This window comes from Eriocheir sinensis, chromosome 5 (genome assembly GCF_024679095.1).
Source record: "Eriocheir sinensis breed Jianghai 21 chromosome 5, ASM2467909v1, whole genome shotgun sequence".
In the NCBI taxonomy this organism is placed as follows: domain Eukaryota; kingdom Metazoa; phylum Arthropoda; class Malacostraca; order Decapoda; family Varunidae; genus Eriocheir; species Eriocheir sinensis.
Window position 1 is genome coordinate 24,065,683 of NC_066513.1, and position 17,542 is coordinate 24,083,224.

Sequence of the window (17,542 nt, forward strand, 5' to 3'; positions counted from 1 at the left end):
AAAGAATAAAAAAGGGAATGAAAGCGAAACAAGAGGAGAAGGAGAAGTAAAACGACGACCAAGTAAGAAAAAGAGTAGGAAAACGAGGACGAGGAAGCGTGGGAGTAGGAATTGCGTGGCGTGTCCTCGGCCGTCCTCGCTTTACCGCCCCACTTTCACGGCTTTTGGCTTGGGAGCGAGGCGGGCGGCGAGCCATCCACGGCGTACTGCAGGTGGGCGCTACAGGTAAACACACACCTGGCGAAAACACGTTAATTGTCCCTCCGCGTTTGTGAGGTGCAGAAAGGTGCCAGGAAACTCCCATTAACACACACACACACACACACACACACACACACACACACACACACACACACACACACACACACACACACCTATATCTATCTACTACCTACCCAAAACGAAAGAAGAGGTAGGATTGATGGATTGATTAATTGATTGATTGATTGATTGATTGACTGATAGGGGTCTTAAGTCAGGGTACCACAACTAAAACATATAGGAATAACCTTATCCAGCCTACAAAAGCTACCGCCTCTCTCCTCTCCAATCCTAACTCCTCTTCTCCCCCTCCACCCCATTCCTCCCTTCTCGGTGGGGATGCAAACATAAGCCTCCAGAACACTGCAAATTGGCCCAGCAGGGAGGCAAGGGGGAAGAAGCGGCGGCGGAGGATAGAGGAATGTGGGGGGGGACGGGGTTGGTGAAGGAAGCAGGAGGAGGGGAGGCAGGAGGAGAGAAAGGTGGGCATGGGGAGGAAGGTAGGCAGGAGATACAACATAGACAAGGGGAAAGTAGGAGAAATGTAGGTTTGGGAAGGTATAGGAATAGGAAGGTGAGCAAGAGGAAAGTAGGCAGACAGTAGGAAGAAAGAATGAGGAAAGTAAAGACAGGAGGAGGGGGACGCTGTGGCCATCCCTAGAGAGTCGTAACAAATCCTACGCTGTAACTCCAAGGAAGAGATCGCGGGTCCTCGGCGGCCTCAGGAACCTTCACTTCGATCTCGGGGAAAAAACATTTATCGTTGGCGTTTTATCTGCGGCGTGGCTGTCACAATGGTATTCCTGCCGCCATCCGTTGAGAGAGAGGGGATGAGAGAGAGAGAGAGAGAGAGAGAGAGAGAGAGAGAGAGAGAGAGAGAGAGAGAGAGAAAGAGAAAGAAGAAATAAAAAGAAAGGGAAATCGAGGAAGGGAAATTAGGAAAGAGGAAAAAAGAAGGAAAGGAGGAAAAATAAGAAAGAGGAAGGTGATATATATGAGGAGGAGGAAAAGAAGGAAAGGAGAGAGAACACAGGAGTGGGAGGGAGTAGGGAAAAGGAGAGGGAATATGAAAGATAAAAGAGAGGAAAGAAAAGTAAAAAGAGAAAAGTAGATAAATAAAAAAAGGGAAGACTGAGGGGAGAAGAGATATGGGAGAGGAAGAAGAATGGGAAATGGATAGGGAAGGGGAGCGAGAGTAGAGTTGGCTTTAATATCTTCCATTTTCTCTCTCTCTCTCTCTCTCTCTCTCTCTCTCTCTCTCTCTCTCTCTCTCTCTCTCTCTCTCTCTCTCTCTCTCTCTCTCTCAAATATATTACTATTCTAGCGAATGCAATATTTCTTGCCAACATACACACACACACACACACACACACACACACACACACACACACACACACAAGCACACGAGAATACAAATAATTCACCTAAAATGCAAAATTCCTTTCTGTAAAGCTTTGAAAATCACTACGAATATTCCGGAGGGTCAGAAAGAGCTATCCCACACTCCCACACTCCTCTTTTAAGGCTCATTTCCCCCTTTGAGAGCCTGTCATTCTCGCCTCTAATGATCTCTGCTCTTTGGGATCGTTTAGCCATTGGAGGAGGGGAGAGGGGGGAGAGGGGGAGGAGGAGGAAATAGGAGAAGTTGAATAGGTTATCAGGAAGGGTAAATGACCTACAGATGACCCAGAGATGACCCTTTCCCCATTATAGTTCTCTCTCTCTCTCTCTCTCTCTCTCTCTCTCTCTCTCTCTCTCTCTCTCTCTCTCTCTCTCTCTCTCTCTCTCTCTCTCTCTCTCTCTCTCTCTCTCTCTCTCTCTCGGGTTCAATGAATTATCTGAGAGAGAGAGAGAGAGAGAGAGAGAGAGAGAGAGAGAGAGAGAGAATGTTTGTGCATCTGTGCGTTTGTTTACCTTCATTCGTTATTGTTCGAGGATGGAGTAGAGATGGAAGAGGGAGAAGTGGGTGGGTGGGTGGGTGGAGGCGGTGGGTGGAGAGAAAGGGTGGAGAGCGGAGGATGACGTATTGAGATGGATGAGTGAAATGGGTTGAGGATGGATGGGGAAGGTGGATGGGAGAGACTAAAGGTGGAAGAGTTTAAGTTCTAGAATCAAAAGTGGATGAAACGGGGCCTTGAGAGCCTGGATGGAAAGTGGAAGAAAGACTGATGAAGGTGGATTGGTGTGGACACGGATAAAAAAGTTGGATATATGGAGTAAGGGACTGATGGAAAGGTGGAAAGGTGGCAAATGGATAAGTGTGGATATGGATTGAAGAATTGGAGATATGAAGTGAGGAGTGGATGGGAGAGTGAAATGGTGGACAGAAATGCAAAAGTGGATAGGTATGGGATGAAAAAGTTGGAGATTTTGAGTGAGAAGTGAATGAGCGAAAAAGTAAAAAAAAAAAAGAAAAAAAAAAAGAATGGCGAAAGTGGATAAGTGTGGGGTACAAATTGAAGTGCAGGATATATGGAGTGTGAAGTGGATAGGAGTGTAGCTGGAGAGTGGAATAGGAGGAAGTATGGGAGTGGGTACGGGGGGGGGAAGGGGGGGGGGTATGTATGTATATCTGAGTGCTGTGCCGGAAAAAATACACACACACACACATTTCTTTTTTCCAAACCAAATAGATGGTCCACCAGTTTGTTTTGTTGATGGGGCAAGTTAATCTTTATTCAGCAGTCTAGATTCCCTATCTCTCCATCTCTCTTTTTTTTTTTCTCTCTCTCTCACGGATGTCACCCACTCCCGCATCCAGACTCTCACGCACTCAGTCACTCGTATTATTCTAACGCACCCATTTCTCTTCTGTCATGATGTATTATTTTTCTACGTTATTTTTTTATTCCTTTCATTCATTCTTCTTTCATTCAGTTTTCTTCATTCCATTCTTCTTTCATTCCCCTCATTTCCTTTTTCATCTCCTATTTTTTAAAGTTCAATTTTCTTTCATTCTTCTTTAATTACGTTTCTCTTCTTTCGTCATATATTATTTTTTTTTATTCCTTTCATTCATTCTCCTTTCATCGCCTATTTTTGTTTACATTCAGTTTTCTCCAATTCCTTCATCTTTTATTTTTCTCATTTCCTCTTACATCGCCCATTTATTTTTATGTTATTTTTTTCTTCAGTTCATTCTTCTTTCATTCTTCTTTGATTACATTCTTTTCCTTTCTTTCTTTCTGTCTTTACGTTACTTTTTCCCGTGTATGTCAGTCACTCACTCACATTCTTACTCACTTTCTCTCACACTCACTCACTAACATACTCGCTACTTCCCTCGCTAACTCATTCACCTACCAACTCACACACTCATTCAGACACTCAAGTCATTCTCTTACTCACTCGCTCACTCATTACCCCCAACACACACAGATTCACTCACTCACTAACAGACTCTCACCCACCATCTTACTCCCTTCCTCAGTGGCAAACCCATTCACCTACCCACTCAGGCACTCATTCAGTCATTCTCTTACTCACTCACTCACTCCCGCTCACTCACATATTCACTTAAACGTTAGGTCCCTCTCTGACAGCTTTCTATCACTCCCTCTCTCTCTCTCCTCCTCCTTTCTCTCTCTCTCTCTCTCTCTGCCTCTTCCCACCTCTTCTCTCCTGTTAGCTGGAAATACGGCTTACCAACACCTCCACCCTCGCACACACAAACATACAAACACATAAACTTTAACAAGCACAACCGCGCCGCCTTTGTACAAACAGATACAAACAAAGGTTCTGTCCACTTCCCAACGTTAATTTCCTTTCTCGTTCTCTCCCTCGTCTCCTCCTTCTCCTCCTCCTTCTCTTTCTGTACTATTGTTTTAGGCCATTATTTTCTTCCTCTCGATTTCCTCCCTTCTTTCTTTCTCATTCACGCGTCTCCACCTCTTTCTCATTTTCTCTCACTCATTTTCTCTCCTCTTCCTCCTCTCAGCTATTGTTTCATCCTATAATTTTATCACTCACTTATTCTCATTCTCTCTTTCTCTCAATCCTAGTCCAACCCTACACCCTCTCACTTACTCTCTCCCCCTCTCTTATTATTCCTCTTTCTCACTTTCCTTTTCCCCTCTAACTTCCCCTACCGCAACAATTACTCTTTTACGCTATGCCAACCACACTCTCGTTTGTCTATCTAGTTCTAACAACGCATCTCTCTCTCACACCCTTTCAGCTGTCACCTGTTCCTGTTCCTTCTCTCTCTCTCTTTAGCTGTCTCTCTCCTTCTTTCTCCTTATTTAATCAAACATCACCAATATAGACAGAGACATCTTCCACTCACTCACCCACCCGGCGCCCTACACGGAACACGCTCAGCATCTCTATTACAAAGCAATCTCCACCGCGTGTCTCCTGATGTTTGCAATCTCCAACCAAGACGAGAGGGAGGGAGAGGACGCAGCATCAATTACTTCCACTAACTATCCTTCACGGCGAGAGAGCGAGGGGGCAGCAGTAGGAGGAGGAGGAGGAGGAGGAGGTAGGGCTATGAAAGCAATGAAGGGAACAAGAATGAAGAAGAAATTGAAGAAAAGGGGATAAAGAATGAGGGAGGAGGAGGAAGAGAAGAAATAAATAAGAAAGGATGAAAAGAAAAGGAAGAAAAGGGGGTAAAGAATGAGGAAGGAGGAGAAAGAGAAGAAGGGAAAAAAAAGAAAGGAGAAAGAACATATTGAAGAAAATGAGATAAGGAAAGAGGGCAAGGTAGAGGAAGGGGAGGAAGACAAGGATGTGAGAGGAGGACGAGACAGAAGAGGAGAAGATGTAATAGAAACTGAAGCCAAGAGGAGGAGGACTGGACTGGCAAGAGGAATGAGTAAGAGGAAGGGAGATGCGGGGAGGAATGAAAGGGCAGGAATTAGACGAGAATTCCAAGGAGAAACAGGAAGAGGAGGAGGAGGAAGTGGAGGAGGAGGAGGAGGAGGAGGAGGAGGAGGAGAGGAGGATAGTCCCTTGTTATGCTGGTGTGTTAAGTGAACGTGTGCGTGTGTGTGTGTGTGTGTGTGTGTGTGTGTGTGTGTGTGTGTGTGTGTGTGTGTGTGTGTTTGTCAGGAGTTCCAGTAATCTGCCCCGAGTGTTGAGGCGAGAGACCAGAGAACTAACTGGTTGCTGTGTGTTGTCTGTTGTGTTGCACTGAAAGGGAAGGCGAACGTGTACTGAACGTGTAGTGAACCTCAAGTAAAAACATCCTTAAAAATAAAATAAAAAACCGCTAGGAGTATATTGTGGTGTATAAAAAGTTGTATAAATAGTGTAGTGAAAATGTAACACAGAGAATTAAAAGTGTTACGAAGAAGTATGAAAGGGTGAAGTTGGCTGCTTATCATTGTTTGTTTTGAGTGTATGCGACTAGACGAACTGTATGACTGTGTGGAGTGTAAACTGTATCACTCACTGTTCACCGCTGTAGCTGTTGTGTTTGGTCTTCATTATACTGCCTGGAGCGCGCGTGTGTGTGTGTGTGTGAGCGTGGATTAACCTCGGAAGTGTTACTGATCGTTCCTGTCCACTAAATTATAACAGACGAGCTGGAAATAAGAAAAATAAAACGACATTGCAACTCAAAAATATCTCGCGCGCACACACACACACACACACACACACACACACACACACACACACACACACACACACACACACACATGTATTAGTTCTCGTCCAGCTTACGTCGTGGCGCAAGATCTGAGGAGGAAAAAAAAGCAAAATACGAAGACCAATGACAAAAATTAATGGCATTGTTAATTCTACTTCCGGGTTATTTTTAGTTCCTTCTTTCGTTGGTTCGTTCCTTCTTTCGCTAGCTCTTTCCTTCCTTCCTTTATTCCTTCCTTTCATACTTCCTTCCTTTGCTATTCCCTCCATCATTTCCACCGTACTACCTGTTCTTCTGTCCTTCCTACCTCTCCCTCCCTCCCTCCCTCCCTCTTTCCTTCCTTCCTTTTCCTCTCCCTCCGTCAACAAAAGAGATACGGGTCCATTCTGTCATTTTGTTTTTATCTCTTCGCAAGGCAACCAACCAACATTCCGCCATTGCATTACTATATCGCATTCCACTCCCTCGACCACCGCGCGCCGCCGAGGCAACACAGACATTCCACTTTGATTTTCTCTCTCTCTCTCTCTCTCTCTCTCTCTCTCTCTCTCTCTCTCTCTCTCTCTCTCTCTCTCTCTCTCTCTCTCTCTCACTGACAGTCTACGCTCCTAAACTTCACAACTGACAGCTCTTTCTACTTCCTCCCCATTCTCTCTCTCTCTCTCTCTCTCTCTCTCTCTCTCTCTCTCTCTCTCTCTCTCTCTCTCTCTCTCTCTCTCTCTCTCTCTCTCTCTCTCTCTCTCTCTCTCTCTCTCTTAAAGTTTACCTCTGACAGATTACTTCCTCCTCCCTCCTCCTCCTCCTCCTCCTCCTCCTCCTTCTATTCTCTCCCTCCCTCCTCCTCCCTTCCTCCTCTATTCTCTCTTCCTCTTCCATTCTCTCGTCCTTCTCACAACTTAATGCTCCTTCTACTCCCGGAAACTCAGGCCCTCCTCTCTCTCTCTCTCTCTCTCTCTCTCTCTCTCTCTCTCTCTCTCTCTCTCTCTCTCTCTCTCTCTCTCTGATAACACTAAGTTCCTTTCTTTGCACAGCTATGTCTTTATTCTTATCCAGTCTCTTTTTCTTCTTTTTTTTCTTTCATTTTTTTTCTTTTTCTTATCTCTTTCCGTTTCCTTTATTGCGTTTTGGCTGCACAATTTTTTCTCTTTCCGAATTTTTCCTTCCATTCCATTTTTTATTATGTTTTCTGCCTCATATTTTCTTTCCCTTATTTAATTTTGGCTCTCCTCTTCCTTCTCATTCTATTTTATCTGGTTTCCTTTCTACTCTTCACTATCTTTTGTCTTCCTCATTGTTTCTTGTTTATCTTTACTTCTTGTTTTATTGTGATTATGTTTTATATCTGTCTTTCTTTCTTACGTCTTTTTAGTATTTTGTTTCCAAGCACTCTTTTCTATTCCTCCTCTTACTCTTCTTCTATTCATGATTCTCTCATTAACTCATTCTTTTCTCCTCTTGGTATTCCTCTTCCCCCTTTCCCTTCTGCTCCTCTTATTACGTTCTCTTCTCCTGGTCTTCTTCCGTTCCCTTCTGCCTCCTCCTTTCCTCCCATTCACACGGTTTCTTCTCTTCCAGGTCTTCTCTTCCTTCTTCTGCTCCTCCTCCCATTAACATTTCTCTTCTCCTCCTGGTCTTCCTCTTCCTTCTGCTCCTCCTGATTATCCTATTGACACGTCCTCTTCTCCTCATGGTTTTCTTTTAACTCCCATTAACATATTCTCTTCTGGTCCTTGTCTTACTTCTGCTCCTGTTTCTCCAATTAACTCGTCCTCTTCTAACTCCTGGTCTTTCTCGTTCTCCTGCGTCGCCTGCTTCCCCCATTAACACGTTCTCTCACTGTAGTGCCGATGGGTGCGCGTGGTCACATCCTTGTTCCCTCGCGACCTCTGCGGCGTCGTCTGCGGCCTCGTCTGCAGCGTCGTCGGCGTCGGAGATGATGACGCCGTACCGGGTGGTGATGCTGGGTGCGGCGGGCGTGGGCAAGACGGCGCTGGTGCATCAGTTCATGACCTCGGAGCATATCAACGCTTACGACTACTCCTTAGGTGGGTGAGCTGGCTGCCTTTTCAAGTCTATCTCTTAGTATTCTTGTCATTCCTATTCCTTATATGTATTTCTCAGTCTTGTCTTATTCCTATCCCTCATATGTATCTCTCAGTCTCGTCTTATTTCTATCCCTCATATGTATCTCTCAGTCTTGTCTTATTCGTATCCTTCATATGTTTCTCTCAGTCTCGTCTTATTTCTGTTCCTCATATGTATCTCTCAGTCTTGTCTTATTCGTATCCTTCATATGTATCTCTCAGTCTCGTCTTATTCCTATTCCTCATATGTATCTCTCAGTCTCGTCTTATTCCTATTCCTCATATGTATCTCTCAGTCTCGTCTTATTTCTATTCCTCATATGTGTCTCTCAGTCTTGTCTTATTCGTATCCTTCATATGTATCTCTCAGTCATGTCTTATTTTCTATTCCTCATATGTATCTCTCAGTCTCGTCTTATTTCTATTCCTCATATGTATCTCTCAGTCTTGTCTTATTCCTATCCCTCATATGTATCTCTCAGTCTCGTCTTATTCCTATTCCTCATATGTATCTCTCAGTCTCGTCTTATTTCTATTCCTCATATGTATCTCTCAGTCTTGTCTTATTCGTATCCTTCATATGTATCTCTCAGTCATGTCTTATTTTCTATTCCTCATATGTATCTCTCAATCTCGTCTTATTACTAACCTTCATATGTATCTATGTCTTGTCTTGTTCCTATTCCTCATATGTATCTCTCAGTCTCGTCTTATTCCTCCTCCTCATATGCATCAATCACTTGTCTTCCTCTTCTTCCTCCTTTTTACCTATCACTTTTTTTCGTAGGTCGCTGTGTGATTTTTTTCGTAGTGAAGATTTTTGGTCTTTTATCTGCGTCATCTCTCGTGTTTGCGGTTTTTAGGCCTAGCTATCCTCATATCTCTCTCTCTCTCTCTCTCTCTCTCTCTCTCTCTCTCTCTCTCTCTCTCTCTCTCTCTCTCTCTCTCTAACAAGGCACCCATATGTCTTCCCTTCTCTCCTCTCTCTCTTCCTTGTTTACATGGAAATCCGTTCAGTTCTCCGCCTTCTTCCCCTCTCCGCCTATAAACGGTTTACACGGGAAGGTTTACCGGCCTGTACTGCCTCTCCCTCGCTTAGTTTTCTCTCGTAAGGGGTTTGCTCGGGTAGCTGTTCTGTTCTGTAGCGTTACTTTTATCTCCTTCTTTATCGCGGGTCGTACATGGGTATCCCCTGGACCGTGAAGTTACTAGGAGGGATCTCAAGCAACAATACACGCCATCTATTCTTAACATTACTGGCGTCTATACATTCTGGAGCTGGAATGGCAGACTCGGGTCTCGTTTCTACTCCTTTGGTCATGAATTCCCTGGACCTTATGAATTAATGGCAAGCGTCTAAACAATAAATTACATACTTGATATTCTGGACTCGAACCTTTGATGTAACTCAAAAACGGACATCCTTCTATTACTCGATTAGATAAGCTTCTATATCTCAAACTACATTATTTTTTACATCAAAGGACACGGCTCAAGGGCGAGAAAAAAAGTACAAAGCAAAACATAAAAAACGCTACGCTACTCGCCGCTCCCATAGAAGATAAAAGTATAGAGTAGCCAAAAGGGAGGCGTGTACTGTTGCTTGAAATCAGTAAAAGGAGAATCATTTCCTCTCTAACATTATTCCATCATTTTATTGCATCTATTGGAGTAGCATATCTGTGTATCTATATATCTTTCCTTTACGATCTGATATGTCTGAACTAACGTAAGACAGTATAAATAACCGGACTTGCGAGGTAGATTACATGGTGACATAAGGTTAGGTCAGCTTAGATTTTATTATTGTATTGCATTATATTGGAGTAGCATATTTGGGTGTCTGTCTTTTAGTGAGGGCCAAACATGTCTCCATTAACGTAAGACAGTATAAATAATTAATCAACCCCTTGGAACTCCGGACTTGTGAGGTAGATTCAAGTGAGACAAGAGTACGTGAGGTCATATTAGGTTCTATCGTTGCATTATACAGAAGTAGGGTGTTTGTGTATCTATATGTCTTTTGAATAGGATCTGATATGTCTCCACTAACTTAAGACGGCATCAAACTCGACCCCTTGGAACTCCGAACTTGTGAGGTAGATTCAAGTGAGGCAAAGTACAGTTAGGTCATATTAGGTTCTATCGTTGCATTATATTGAAGTAGGAAGTTTGTGTATCTATATGTCTTTTAAATAGGATCCGATGTGTCTCCACTAACTTAACTCGACACAACACTTTTCACCGATACATCACGATCCCTCAAGACGCAGCGGGTTCGAATCCTCCCTTTTTTATCTCTCTATCGTATTTTCCGTCACTCAGCACTTAGGAGGCGTCACCGTAGGCCTTCATGGTACCATCGATCGCCTTTGCTCGCAGAATCAAGACGGCATCAAACTCAACCTCGTGGAACTCCGGACTTGTGAGAGAGATTAAGTGATACATAGAGGGAGTTGCACCAATCTGAGCCTATGGTCTGTCGGCACTCCTCTCCGTGTTGACAAGACCCCGAGGCGATGCAAAGTGGTTTTCAGAGATATTTACTCGGGTATTGAGGAATCTAGGGAGGGTATTGAATCCCTTCCGAGCGTTTCCTTGAGGGCTCACAAACTTGGTCAGCCGTGTCCTCTCCCCTTCTCCCTCTCCCTCTCTCTCTCTCTCTCTCTCTCTCTCTCTCTCTCTCTCTCCGTCTGCCCGCCTGGCTCCTCACTAACTTGGTTCAGATATTATTCCTGTTTGTAAAAGTTTCTGAGCACTTGACAGGCGACGTGTTCTCTCTCTCTCTCTCTCTCTCTCTCTCTCTCTCTCTCTCTCTCTCTCTCTCTCTCTCTCTCTCTCTCTCTCTCTCTCTCTCTCTCTCTCTCTCGTGTATACTAATGCGTTTTCGTGAGAAAGAAATATAAACAAACATAGAGAGAGAGAGAGAAAAACACATCAGACTAAGATATGACAAATTGAAACCGGAAAACAGAGATGGGCAAACGACAGACAGACACAAGGGAAGAGAAACCGACAAAGAGAACACACAGAAGTCACAACAAAGAACATTTAAAGAGACAGATAAAGAACACTAATAAAGAACCCGACAAAAGAGAACCCATAGAAACAAACGCAGAAGGAGACAAACAGACGCAGACTTATAAGCAAAGGAGAGAGAGGCGATCACTTTCAAGGCATTACGAGGAGACAAAGGGAATTCAAATAAAGAAAAGAAGAAAAAAGTAAAGAAAAAGAGATAGAGACAAAAGCAGATACAAAAAAAAAGAAAAATCTCCCGGAATCGATACAGGCAGAGACGGAATCACTCTCTCCTCCTCCTCCTCCTCCTCTTTGTCCTCCTTCTCCTCCTCTTCTTTCTTCTCCTCCTCTTTCTTTTTCATCTCCTCTTTCTTCTCCTTCTCCTCCAACATTTTTTTCCTTCTTCTCCTCTTCTTCCTTATCGTTTTTATCTTCATCTTTTTTTCTATACATATTTCAATCGTCCTCTTCCTTCTACTATTTCTTTTTCTTCTTCTGCTTATCCTCCTCCTCCTCCTCCTCCTCCTCCTCCTCCTCCTCCTCCTCCTGGTATTTGATCCTCAATGCCACGCGTCATCCCTTCTTCTCCCGCTATTAGAAAAACATTCTTGCAATTTCTCGTCCGTGAAAATTGAGTTCCATCTTGCGTTCCTCCTCCTCCTCCGCCTCCTCCTCCGCCTCCTCCGCCTCCACCTCCGCCTCCTCCTTCTCCTCCTCCGCCTCGGCCTCCATCCCTTCTTCCTCCTCTTTTGACTCTTCCCTTCCTGTTTCGGCCCCCAAAGTAGCACCTTTTCCCTCTATTCTGTCAACTCTAATTTTCCTTCCTTCTTCCCTCCTCCTCCTCCACCTCCTCCGCCTCCTCCGACTCCTCTTATTTCTCCCTTTCTTCCACATATTTGTACCTCCTAAACCAATGCCGCCTCTTTTCTTCCTCCTCCTCCTCCTCCTCCTCGGTAAGTGTTTGGAAGTAAGGTTTTCCTCCTCCTCTCCTCCTCTGACAGTTCATTCTAATACCACTTAAGTTGGGAACTTATCTTAAATGAATGCCAGCCTCTCTCTCTCTCTCTCTCTCTCTCTCTCTCTCTCTCTCTCTCTCTCTCTCTCTCTCTCTCTCTCTCTCTCTCTCTCTCTCTCTCTCTCTCTCTCTCTCTCTCTCTCTCTCTCGTCAGCTTCACTTTCTTTTTTCTCCCTCGATCTCCTTCTATTATTCTCTCTCTTCTTCTTCCTATTCATACTTCTTCTCTTCCTCTTTCTCCTCCTTCCTGTGCGTCACTTTTTCTTTGGGTTTTTTTTTTGTTTCCTCTTCCTCCTTCCTCTTCCTCCTTCCTCTTCCTCCTTCCTCTTCCTATTGTTTCTCCCGTGGCGCCTAATCTCTTTTCCTACTCAATCATACGAGCCCTTCCTTTTTTTCCCTTCCTTCCTTCCTTCCTTCCTTCCATCCTTTCTCTTTACCTTCCTTCCTTCCTTTCTTCCTTCCTTTCTTCCTTCCTTTCTTACCTCCTTCCCTCCATCCCTCTTTTCCTTCCTTCCTTCCTTCCTTTCTCCCTTGCATCCTCCCTTCCTTTCTTCCTTCCTTTCTTCCATCCTTCCTTCCTTCCTTCTTTTCTTTCTTTCTTCCTTCCTTCCTTCCTTCCTTGCTTTCCTCCTTCCTTCCTTCCTACCTTCCTTTTTACACTCCCTCTTTCCTTGCTTCCTTCCTACCTTCCTTCCTTCCCTCCTTCCTTCTCTACTTCCTTCCCTCTTCTTCCTTCAGTTTTCTCTTTCGTTTTTCTTTTCATCCCCTCCTTCGTTCATCTTCCCTACACCTAACCTTTCCTCTCTTTCTCTGTTTTCCTCCCTCCCTTCTTCCCTTCATCAGCTTCCTCACCCAAATCCACCCTGTCAGATCACTCCCCTGCCTCCTTCCCCTTCCAGGTTTTGCACATCAATCTCTGTCTGTTTCACCCACCCCTGCCTTCCCTCCTCCTTCCTTCCTGCCTCTTCCATACCTCACTATCTTTCTGCTTCCCTGTATCTATTCTTTTCTTCTTCCTCCTTTTCTCCTCTTCCCATCTTCCCTTTTTCCCTCTTCCATGCCTCCCTCTCTCCCTTCCTCCTTCCCTACCTAACTCTCTGCTTTCATGTATTTCTCCATTTCTTCCTTCTTTTACTTCTTTCTCTTTAGTCTCCCTTCCCTTCCCTGTCTTCCCTCCTCTTCCCTTCCTCCCTTTCTCCTTCTTCCATGCCTCCCTCCCTTCCTTCCTTCTTTCTCTGCATCGCTATCTGCTTACATGTATTTCTCCCTTTTTCCTTAACCCTCTTCCTCGTTTCCTTCTTCCATTTCTTTTCTCTTAGTCTCCCTTCCCTTCCTTCTCACACACCCTGTTAGATACGTACCCTGCCGCCCCTGCCACGACCAATACATCAATATCTGCCTCTTGTTGACCCCTTCCAGAATTCCTCTTCCTCTTTCCCTTCTTCCTCTTGCATCCTTCTCTCCTTCCCTCCTTCTCTTATACCCTTCCATGCCTCCTCTTCTGCAGGGCCCGCTCCCCTTCTTTCCCTTCTTCCTCCTCCTTTATTTCTCTGTTTTCTACTCCCTGTCAACTGTCCTTCAATTTCTACTCTTTCTTACTCCTCTTCCCCTTATTCCTCTTGCTGCATTTTCTCTAGTTCTCCTCTTTCTCCTCTTATTCTTTCATTCGTTTCTCTTAATGTCTTCCGCTCGTTATCATCTGGTTTTTTTCTATTATTCTTTTTCTTACTATTTCCTCTCATTCCTCTTTCTCCATCTTCACTTTTCCCCATCAATTCCTCACTCCATTTCGGTTCACCCTTTCCATCATTCCTCTTCCTCCTCTTAATGTTATTACTCTTCCTCCTTTGACCTTTAACATCCATCTCTCAATTTCCCTCTTCGCCTGAGTGCTCGTTCTTCCTCTTCTATTATTTCTCCTTCTATTCCTCTATGTGTTGTTGTTTTTTACGTTCTCTACATCCCTTACTTCTCTTCCATTTGCCTTTCGTTCCCTCTGACCACTTTCCGCCTCTTCCACTTTCTCTTTCTCTTTCTCTTCCACGAGTACTTTTCTCTCTCTTCCTCTTCCTCATCCTCCTCAGTCATTTTTCCTCCTCTTTCTCTGTTTTCTTTCTCACACTCCTCTCCCATTTGCCTACGTTCCCTCCTCCTCCTCCTCCTCCTCCTCCTCCTCCTCCGCCCCTCCGCCATTATACATACATCAATCTCCGCCTCTCAGCCTCCCGCCCACCTGAGATGCTTCACTATGGATGCCTAATTAACCTAACTGACACTGATTACACTTCACCTGCACAAGTTGGCTTCGACGTGGCTTCTTAGTGATTGAAGACGAGAGGAGGAGGAGGAGGAGGAGGAGGAGGAAGAGGAGGGTAATAATATACATACATAAAAACACTAATTAGTAGGTAAGGCATGTGTCTATAATTCTCTCTCTCTCTCTCTCTCTCTCTCTCTCTCTCTCTCTCTCTCTCTCTCTCTCTCTCTCTCTCTCTCTCTCTCTCTCTCTCTCTCTCTCTCTCTCGTCATATTGGAACAGAACCTGACATTTCACTGAACAGCGTTATTTTTTGTTCATCATTAAACTGAACGAGAATGAAACAGGCGTCCGATGATGAGTGATGTTATACTTTTTTTTACACAAAGAAAAAATAGCACATGGCATATTTCCCTTTAAATCCCACGACTAGAAAAGCAAATAAAAGTTTCAATCATCCCTGTGAAAATATGTCTGACCAGGAAGCTTTTTTTGTGTGCGTGTGTGTGTGTGTGTGTGTGTGTGTGTGTGTGTGTGATGCGTTACCACCTGTTATAGAAAAAAATAATAGAAAAAAACAACGCTAGATCCAGTTGAAAAATGAAGTCTGTCTGGATTGTTGTTATGTCTAAATTTCCTTTTATTAGTCGGAAATCGTTGTTGTTTTCCTCCTCCTTCTCCTCCTCTTCCTCTTCCTTTTCCTCCTTCCCCTTCTCTTTTTCCTCCTTCCATCTTCCTTCCTTCTAAAGCAGTAGCCTAATAATAAAAATAATAATAATAATAATAATAATAATAATAATAATAATAATAATAATAATAATAATAATAATAATAATAATGATAATGATAATTAAATATGTATACGATAGAGTCATTAGATGTTTCCTGTTTTAACATTTTTTATTATTTTTTCTTGTTTTCTTGATTAAATTTCCTTCATCTTTTCCTTTATTCCTTTCTTTCTTCTAATGAAAAACATAGAAAAAGAAAACAAAGGAAACACGAGGAAAGGAAACAGGGAAACTAAAACAACAACAACAACAACAACAAGAAGACGAAACATAATTATTGATAGTAAACGTAAGACAGATAAAGACTTGTTGGGTGTAAGTCAATGTTTTAATAATAATAATAATAATAATAATAATAATAATAATAATAATAATAATAATAATAATAATAATAATAATAATAATAATAATAATAATAATAATAATAATAATAATAATAATAATAATATGAGAGCGAGATTCATCAAGCTACTTTATTGCTTCAAGAGTGAACTTAATGTACGCGCCGCGGTGCTTCGATCTGCTCTGTGGACATATTAAAATCACTGGAGCGAGGAGCCTTGCTGTTACCCGTCCTTCGATGTTTTCACGTTTCCTCCTCCTCCTTCTTCTCCTTCTCCTTCGCCTCCTCTTCCTTCTCCTTCTCCTTCTCCTTCTCCTTCGCCTCCTCTTCCTTCTCCTTCTCCTTCTCCTTCGCCTCCTCCTCCTTCTCCTTCTCCTTCTCCTTCGCCTTCTCCTTCTCCTTCGCCTCCTCCTCCTTCTCCTTCTCCTTCGCCTCCTCCTCCTCCTTCTTCGCCTCCTCCTCCTCCTCCTCCTCCTCCTCCTTCAAAGACTGGAATGGGGTCACCAAATTATTTAGCCTGACTTCAGCATTACGTAAGAGAGAGAGAGAGAGAGAGAGAGAGAGAGAGAGAGAGAGAGAGAGACGCAGACTGGATGGCTGATTGGTTGATTAATTTAAACACGTAAATGAATAAAATACACAATCATGCACACACACACACACACACACACACACACACACACACACACACACCTTGAGGCAGTATCACAAGTTTATTAAGAGTGACTAATGGAACTTTTACCTGTGATGAAGGAGACACCTTAGTCCCCCTAATTACCCTCAGGTGCGTCGTTTGAGTAACCTTTTTTTCTGTTCCGGTGTTTTGTCGCTTCTTTTTTTTTTCTTTTTTTTTTTCTTTTTTTTGTTCGCCATCAGCCATTCATTACATTTATAGCTAATTCCAATAATAATCGCAAGTCCCATTACAGAGAATTATGATTTATTTGCTTTGTGCTCGGCGATTCCAAAATAACCTTTACCGTGTTTGTTTCCCTCTTATTTGATTCACTGTAAAATTAGGCGGTTACAAACTATCTACAGTGCTTCATTCATTGTTACAAAGCATTAACTTTATTTTAATAATTACACTAGTCTTTCAATATCTTCTTTCTGTTCTCTTAGTTTCATTCCTTTTAGTTGGATATATATTTTTTTTTTCATATTCAAACGTTTAAAATACATACTTCAAAACTTTTACATGCATTTCTTTTTTTTTAACTGCTTACAAAACAACCTGAAAGCCTATTTATTTATTATTTCATTTCCAGTCACATCAACTCTTCTTCAACAACTACACAATGACCTTTCAAGCGTTATTTTTTTACCCTTTTACAGTTTCGGTCAGTGTATCATTTTTCCCCCTCTTCCTCTCTTTTGTGATGGTAATGAAAGTCCGGAAAAAAATAAATGGAAGTCATATTTTAGAGCGAGCAGGTGTGCGTGTCTTAATTGCTGTCGAGGGAACGATTTATTCAGAGTGTCAGGTGTCCGGGCCGCCGCACTTTGGACGTCCATCACGGGGCATCATCGTCCCCCTCACCCACCTGAGGCATCAACGTCACCATTAAAAGAATAAATAACGCCCAGTTAGACGAAACTCCGATCAATTATTCTCAGGCGTTCAGTGAGTCACGTGGCCCCTTTCTTACAGTCTCTATCGTTCCCTTCTCTCACCTTCACTCACTTAGGATACATATAACAGCATCCATTTTGACTTAACTCCTATAGATTATTTAGTGGCGTTCACCAGGGGTCATGTAACACCTTTCTTTCTCTTCCTTCTTTCTCTTCTTTTCTCTATCCTTCCCTTTCCCCACCTTTGCTTCTTGAGAATATTCGTTTGATTAGGACAACCATATCAGCATCTATTTTGATGTAAGTCCTATCAATTGTTTTATGTCGTTCACCGGGAATCATATAACTTCTTTTTTCCAGCCTCTGTTACCTTCCTCACCTTCACTCTTTAACATCCACTGAATTAAGACACTTACTAATTAACATCCACTTTGGCGTTTAACTATTTTGTGGCGTTCAAGAAATCATATGACCCATTTTTAGCCTCTTTCCTTCCCCTTCTTCACCTTCGCTTTTCCATAACATTCATTTACTAAGAACACATACATAATAGCATTCTTCTTGACGGAACCCATATTAATTTCTCTGTCGTGTTC

At 43.1% G+C, this 17,542-nt stretch overlaps 1 protein-coding gene across 2 annotated transcripts in view; it reads left to right on the plus strand.

The window, feature by feature from the left end:
* Positions 1-17,542, plus strand: part of LOC126985477 (nascent polypeptide-associated complex subunit alpha, muscle-specific form-like) — a 188,104-nt gene that overhangs the window by 149,108 nt on the left and 21,454 nt on the right. For both annotated transcript variants that reach the window (XM_050840434.1, XM_050840440.1), the window contains one exon: positions 7,703-7,905. In XM_050840434.1, coding sequence (XP_050696391.1) covers positions 7,703-7,905 — 203 coding nt within the window. The remainder of the gene's footprint in view (positions 1-7,702; positions 7,906-17,542) is intronic.